Source organism: Cygnus atratus, chromosome 27 (genome assembly GCF_013377495.2).
Source record: "Cygnus atratus isolate AKBS03 ecotype Queensland, Australia chromosome 27, CAtr_DNAZoo_HiC_assembly, whole genome shotgun sequence".
Taxonomy (NCBI): domain Eukaryota; kingdom Metazoa; phylum Chordata; class Aves; order Anseriformes; family Anatidae; genus Cygnus; species Cygnus atratus.
Window position 1 is genome coordinate 5355056 of NC_066388.1, and position 7631 is coordinate 5362686.

A 7631-nucleotide genomic window follows, 5' to 3' on the forward strand; every position below is an offset into this window, starting at 1 on the left:
AGAAAAAATGAACACCAGGTATTAGCTACACTACAGCTAGACAATAGAAGATTGGACATAAAAGAAACTTGTACCCTTGAAAGCCACACTTAGAATACACCACGCAAACTCAAAGAATTAAGTAGCCTGGATCTACATTTGAGTAGTCAACACACCTTTTTTTCCCCAGAAATGTCCATTCTGACTTTCCAAATTAGATGCAAAACATCCCTGTAGAGAGGAAATTTTCCCAGTGTCCGTTCCTCATACAGACAGCCCTGTGAGCACCAGGGTAGAGACTGATCTTATTTATACACTGTGTTGTCTGAGGATGTTGTTTCTGTTTCAAAAAATAAATTGCCAACCCTCCAGAAATGTCAGTATGTTCTTCACCTGTCCCCTACATTTACTTATCCCTCTCAGTTGCCCCAGGCTTCTCAACTTTCTGCATCCTATCAGCCCTTGAAGGCATCTTCTCCCCCTACTCCTCTTTTTCCATCTCAACTCCCTGTCCCCTTTCCCCAAACCAAACAAACCCACATTCTTATCCCCTAATAGAGGCTGATTCATGGTTTTGCGTCAGCAGCGACTTTCCTGGCCAGACCCAGCTTTAATTGAGGCATTCCAGCTGCTGCCAAGCAGTGTGTGACATCTGGGAAGCTGGGCTGCCACCGGCCCAGGGGCTGGCTGCGTCAGGAACGTGAGACGGGTGATGGCCAGGGCCAGCATGACGCAGCAGAGCAAGAGAGAACACACGTAGTTGTTGCCTTCAGAGATGGAAAGGCAAAAAGGAGATCCCGAATTCAATCAGTTAGTCCTCAGACTGCACCACTGGGGCACACACAAGCCAATTAATCAAGTCAAACAAGGGAACAGATGTAGGTTAAAAAAAGAAGACCTTGGCTCAGACTTTGAGTTTAATCTAGAACATTGGAGGAGGAATAGAAAAATGAGGAAGGAAAAAAGACAAAGTAGTTTTGCACTTTCAGAGCAAGAACATTTGTCCAAGAAAGTTTTCTGACCATCTCCAAGGACCTGCTGTGTATTTGTCCCTCTTTCTTTCAAATTTTCAGTCCACATGAGCTATGCCTGGCACAATTCTGGAGTATCAGTACCAGACTGCAAATCATATGTAGACACTACTCCCTGTTACATAAAAGGACTGGATATTTGGACACTGACACCAAGCTATTAGAAGTTTGGGGTCTTTGCACATTCAAATACTGCACGAGAGGTTCAAAAAGTGAATCCTGGACTTCTGAAGCAGCACATAATCTTGTCACACCTAGGACACTCCGCATTGCTGCACTAGAGAGGGTAATTCCAGGTTCCCAGCTCTGCCCCAAAGCAAGCCAAGGGTCCTGCAGAGCAGTTGGAGCTGTTTCAAAGCTGCTGGCTCATCAAAGTCTATTGCTGATTGTAACAACTACATCAGAAACTAGAAGCAGTAAGCAACAGCAGACTCAACTGAAGTATTAACCTCTTTGCCCAGGACCATTTTTAGCGCACACTGAGATCTGTGAATGCAAAAAAGATGAGCTTGTAATTTGTACACAGAATATAGTGAAGTTTATTCATGTAAAATACATATACTTGAGGCTTGCATTTCTACATCTTGTCACATACTTGTTCTTCAGGACACTTGGTTCAGTCCCACTTAAGGAGACAGTGAGTTTTCACTTTTGCATCAAGTACAGAGCTACCAATTGGTTTTCCCTGAATAAGGTATTACTGAAGCTAGCAAAACAATACAAACAATTTATTCAGTACAAACTATACAGATATTCTTTTCACTGGTTTAGGGAGTTAGTCACAATGTATCTAAACAAGGATAAAATGATCCCAAATATACATACAGATAGCTGGAATTCAGGTGTCTCCTATACCCACACCAGTCAAACCCAAGATGTTTGTTTTTAGATACTTGAATGCTGGCCCATATTCCAGTTCTTCTCCCTGTCTCTATTCAGTTTAAAATAAGCAAAATCCCACAACAGTCCTTCCTTTTAAAGGATGACAGTCTGATTTTGCCAAGAGTAGCAGTGGCATGGGAAACAGCTTGCTTCTGAAGAATGTGTTTGGTGAGTGCATAAGATTGGTCAGTCTAGCAAGGAGTTGTGCAGCAAATGCAGTTTGTATAAGTTATTTCATGCAAGTGCATTTTTCCCCTCTTGTACGCATATGATTTCCATTACTCAAGACAAGCATAAGACAAGTAAATTGGAAGCCCTTCTGATGGGCAGAGAGCAAAAGAGAGTTATGTGTGGTGTTTGTCTGCAACTCTAAAACCAAGCATAGCAAAGTCTCTCAAAAAAATAAAATAAACTCAATGAAGCACTTAGAAAAACAAATATCTTTACTGTTGAAACTGTCTGGCACAACTATTTTTGGAAAATTGTTAGAATTGCCTTGCCCAAGAATAACTTCTTACAAGCAACCAGCATTATGTAACCAAGAGGAAAAATACGATAAACCACATGTTCTTCCCACCTAATGTTGCAATACTTTTGGTCAATTCCATGTTTAACCCCCTTGTCCCCCCAGCTGAAAAGCTTGCAGCACTTCAGCACCGAATTTTGAAAACCAGAAGTTGCATCACGTGACTGATACACTTCATTTACAATCTTAACAGCTCCCTCCAATATCCAGGGTAACTAGCAGCTCTTAACACTAACCTAATTATAACGTTGTCAGGAACATCATTCAGTCATCAAAATCTGGGATATCATCATAGGAATAGCCCCGGTAGCCTTTGGAAGCGTAATATGCAATGCGCAGGTGGTAGAAGCCTGGGAGAAATACAAGGATCCCGATGATGAGCACGGGGATAGCACGGTCCGTTCCCTGCGTCAGACAGAAAAGCTGTGTAAGTGCAGTAAGAGATCCATATCAAGGTCTTTTCTTTTTCTCAGGTCCTGCCTCACCAAGCAAACTACCGCAATTATTCATCCCTAAGGCCTGTAAAATCCATCTCAAATCTCTCAGCTGTCTTCAGGCTGAGCTCTAATTCCTCTTCCAGGTCTGGGATCTGCTTGATGCTACAGGAAACCTCAACTGACCTTTTCCTTTAGGCTGGAGGGGTGGCTCCTCCTGACACTCATCACATGACAGAATTGCCAACCACAGGCTGAGTCCTGCATGCTTGGCTAAGAGCAAGCTCTCCTATCTGGGCCTGGACTGCTTCCGATATGGCCAAAATGCTGCTGTTTCCACAACGATCATCAGCAGCTGCCAACTGTAAAGCAGTTCCATACTGCACAAGGTAAAAGGAGAAGTGTGTCACAGAGAAGCACAATGTCAACTGCAAGCATCAGATCTGCTTTCAATGGATCATAAAGGCAGAGAGGGGAGAAAAACAGTGCTGTGTTCTATATAGCAATCAGGTATCCCTTAGAGAAAGTGGGGGATCTTTACTAGAAGTGTGATGATCCCAGGATTTTTTCACCAACACAGCAAGCTGACCACTGCAATGATGTGGCATTAAAATGGAACTGTACCACCAGGTAGGACAGAAATTCATCCCTTCCCGGCAGATCTCCCCTCCAGCTATGGACCCACTCCCAAGTTGCTAACTAGAGATAAAGGGCTCTACTGCCAGAGGAGCAGGCCCGTCAGCAAACACCAGTGTGGCAGGAAGGGGGATTACTTTCTTGTTTACAGGTCTTTTCCTCTGAATTTCTGCACTGAACATGATAGTTCTGGCAGGCTTTGGGAGGGGCAAACAATACAGAACTTGTAACAGAAGTGTAATCAAACCACTTACACCTTTGCTGATGTACCCTGCCAAGAGGAGGGCTCCTATGATAATGAGAAAGGTCCCAATCATGAAGAGCACGACAGCAAGTGCAATTGCCTTGTAGGGAATTTTTGGTGGGCTCTTCTTGAACTGGATGGAAAAGGGAAAAAAAAATTAAACAGCTTACCCCAGCACAGTTCTCTTCTAATCACGGCATAGATGACAGCAAACGAAACACTGCAGCAGCCCTGACACATGGCTCTATAACAGCCGCTCTGCAACGAACCCTGCCCACGCAGACCCTGTTGCCCAAGCTAGCATTTATACCCATTGCTCTGATTTTCATCTCCCTCCAAAGAAATGAATCTGACCCTACTAAACAAGAAATGTTGTTTCCATTTGTGCTCTGTGAGCTTTCTAGAGGAGAAAGACTGAAGTGGTGGCTTGTGGATAGGTTTGTACCTTTCCGGTGGACACGAACAAAAAGCAGTCTCGCATGCATATGCAAAGCTATAGCAGCCCCCACTAGTAGCTTACAGTCAGAGCAGCAGTACAAAGAAGTTTTCTTCCCTACTTTTTACCTGCAGGTCAATATATCCGTCATCAGTACTGGAAAGCTTGGAATACTTGACTTTACTACTGGGAATGCCAGCAGACAGATTCATTCTTGATGACATCGTTACAATGACGCTTGGGAATCAGCTAGAACCTGGAAAACAAAAACAGCAAAAAAAAATATCAGAGCAAACTGGATGATAGAGTCAGATGTGGATTATGTTTCCTAAGATAAGCACAGGAGCGTTAAGCCTCTACTAACCAAAAAAAATCCTTGTTCACTTTCATGAATTAAATCTTTTAAAATAAAATTTTGTATTTAAACCTAAAATAAAAGGCATAAATATAGCTGCAGACAAGTTTGGATTTGTCAATATTTGAAAACAAAATCAAATTACGAAGAATGTGTTTAAAACCCGATAGAAGTTCCAGAATAATATGCCCTGTATAAGCCAGGTCTCATCTGCAAGATCACACTTCCAGCAGTAAGATGTCTGACATCCACCTATTTCTAAACAGGGCCACTATTAAATACACCCAAACCAAAACTAAACAAAGCAGCTTTTCAACCAGCTAGATATTTTGCAATAAATCCATTTTGCAAAAAAACACTGGAAAATAGAATGAAATGGAGCTGTCATCCCTAAGATGGTTTGAGTCATGACTCAGTAGGAGCATGACAAGGGGATGGGGTGGTTAGCAGATGAGGCAACCAAAAAAGAGCAGGGAGCTAAAAAGCATAGGTCACTTGTCTATCTAGCTGCAAGGGAGGAAGTATTCAGGGTTGAACTTTATTTAGTTACACAGAGCCATACCCTGCAATTTCACTACGCAGCGAAGCCTAGCCCTGTGGTTTTGCTGCCAGCAGTGACAGTCCTGGGTGATCAGAACAGGGAGATGGGCAGAGCCAGCTTTCTTCTGTGCCTTGGAGCCTGTCTTCTCATAAACTGAAGCCTGGATCTGGCCTGCCAACACATCCCTGATGCACTGCAGAGCCATTTAACAGAGGCTGACAGCTCCCAGCTGCTGGTTTCCCCTATACAGGACCTATACATTAGGCACCTGCTCACCCACAGCCTTGAACCTGCACTGAATTCCCAAAGAGGCAGAATATACATTTCCTGCACTGCCTTCAACAACTTTTTTTTTTTTTTTAATTTCTAGAAAAGCTTGAACTAAAAAAAAAAAAGCATATTTCCCAACTGTTCCTACAGGAAAGGGATAAAGATGTGCTTTCTGTAATGGTATTTGACAGCTAAGGTAATAGCAACTCCTCAAAATATTTAGTCTCCATTTGAACTGAAATTCTTTGTCTCCCTCACATTAATAACAATATCTCCTTTTTCATCTCTGCTCACTACATGTTGGCACATTCCCTTGCCATCAGGTTTGTTTCTCTTTCAGTAAATTTGACTTCTATAAAACATCCAGCACCTTCCGATCTTAAATCCCCCTCAGCTATACCTTCAACTTGAACTTTTTTGCTTTTTCTATAGGAAAAACACATTTCTAACCCTATAGGTAGTAGGGGTATCACCCACCTACTGGGTGGTAACACACACCCTCAGCTTCTTTACACATCTTATTTTTACTTTTTTTTTCCCCTAAGATCATTGTGCTAAAATGCCCCCAAAGCCTCCCACATACCCATGGGGTCGAAGTGCAGAAAGGGAAGAAGACAAGAAATCAGCACGTCCAAAACCTGTCAGATTTCCTGACTCTGTTCCTTTTTGCCCCCAAGTTCTGTGGGGCTGTTTACTGCCTGTCACATTATTTACCAGGCTATTCCTAGTGGCTTCCCAGCAATAATTTTCAGTTTACACCTGCGTAAATCATTCCAGCCCTTTGCATTTCCTTTCTAACCAAGAAGAGGCTATGAAGCACAAAGCACTGCCTCGGACCTCATGTTTAAGGGCCGCTTTCAAGTCCACTGAGCTTTGCTCTCCTTGCGCTCAAGAACAGCAGAGGATCAGAAACAAGTTCACTGCTGTGCTCTTTAAGAGGCAAACAAATGGGGAGGCGTGCTTGCCATCCAAGCCCTCTAATAACGCTGCGTTACAGCTGTGCTTCATACGCAGCAGGAACCAGCACTGCCTGGGGCAGGACTTCCAGGGTAAGCAAAGGTTCAAAGGGGAGCATGCAAAAAAAAAGCAGTCATGGCACTTCAGGCCAAAATCCTGTTTATCCTTTTCATAGCAGTGATACGAATTTCTACCCTCTACACCCGGGAGTAAGGAAGGAAGGGGGATGTCATTTCCTGCCCCATTTGGGAGCTCAAACCTCAATGCTGGTGTGAGAAACCCATCTGATCCCCTCCCGCGGAGGCAAAATGGTTTCTCTGCCGCGGAGCAGGAAGTTCACAACATGTCTGACAACGCCCCGAAGACTGCATGCTGTGCTGTGAGTGGCGTTAGAGCTTTGGAAGGTTAACACAAGCCAAGAGTTACCGACAACTCACGCTGCTGGTCAAACCCATCACTCCCGCTGCCGCTTCTCCTCCGCGCTCCAGCCGCAGGCCAACCCAGGAAGTTTATTCTGTGCCTGTCGTTTCCTTCCAGGTTATGGCAGCGGCCGCTCACTGGCTCAGCTCCACTGAGTTATTTTGAGCCTTGCGCTCAGGACTGGCAGCCGAAATTAGAGCTGTGGGGCAGGTTGGCATGGACGGGCATTTTGGTCACCCTGGTCATGCAAGACCCATGGAGCACCAAGCTGACCTGTCTGTGCTTCCATGCTTTGGCGCTGCGTTTGTGACTGGTTTATGAAGCAGCTCATTCTTATACACATTGCTCCTACATATGCTTTAAAATGTTGATTTTCTAAAGGAAGCTCAGGACATAAACTTGTCTGCAGGGAGAGCACACCCCTCCATCACAGCTATGCATATGTAACAGAAAAAGTATAGCTAGAAAAGTATTTTCACAGAGTCATAGAATATCCCGAGTTGGAAGGGACCCACAAGGATCACTGAGTCCAACTCCTGGCACCACACAGGTCTACCCCAAAATTCAGACAATATGACTAAGAGCACAGTCCAAACACTTCTTAAACTCCGACAGGCTTGGTGCAGTGACTCCTTCCCTGGGGAGCCTGTTCCAGTGAGCGACAACCCTCTCAGAGAAGAATCTCTTCCTGATATCGAGCCTAAACCTCCCCTGTCGCAGCCCGACACCATTCCCTCAGGTACTATCGCTGGGCACTAAAGAGAACACCTATTTTGAACACCTGGAACTGTATTAATACAGATAAATCACAGCTGGGAATTTACTTAATCCAATTGCTCCAAAAAAAAAAAAAAAGGAATTTGCAGAAATTAGCATTGTTCCAATTCCTGTAAATCAATAAGATATGCACTGGATTTAGT

The 7631-nt window shown here is 44.0% G+C and overlaps 1 protein-coding gene across 4 annotated transcripts; it reads right to left on the reverse strand.

Moving 5' to 3' along the window:
- Window positions 1-1525: 1525 nt before the first annotated feature.
- TMEM230 (transmembrane protein 230) lies at window positions 1526-6883 on the reverse strand. 4 transcript variants are annotated; one of them, XM_035568795.2, is made up of 4 exons: window positions 6729-6883; window positions 4297-4424; window positions 3743-3865; window positions 1526-2823 (listed from the first exon to the last, which is right to left on the reverse strand). In XM_035568795.2, the coding sequence occupies exons 2-4, from the start codon at window positions 4390-4392 to the stop codon at window positions 2683-2685; spliced, it is 360 nt and encodes a 119-aa protein (XP_035424688.1). In that variant the 5' UTR covers window positions 4393-4424; window positions 6729-6883; the 3' UTR covers window positions 1526-2682. The 4 variants fall into 4 exon arrangements, with proteins under 4 accessions (XP_035424688.1, XP_035424687.1, XP_035424689.1 ...); XM_035568794.2 differs by having other exon boundaries at window positions 6718-6866; XM_035568796.2 differs by having other exon boundaries at window positions 6551-6783.
- Between the last annotated feature and the right edge of the window lie 748 nt (window positions 6884-7631).

Excerpts from the sequence above, each read along its gene's own strand:
- TMEM230 (XM_035568795.2), bottom strand. The coding sequence starts at position 4,392 with ATGTCATCAAGAATGAATCTGTCTGCTGGCATTCCCAGTAGTAAAGTC. Across the intron at positions 3,866-4,296 it reads ACGGATATATTGACCTGCAG|TTCAAGAAGAGCCCACCAAA; the intron begins GTAAAAAGTAGG and ends TTTTCCATCCAG. Across the intron at positions 2,824-3,742 it reads CAGGGTACATCAGCAAAGGT|GGAACGGACCGTGCTATCCC; the intron begins GTAAGTGGTTTG and ends TGTCTGACGCAG.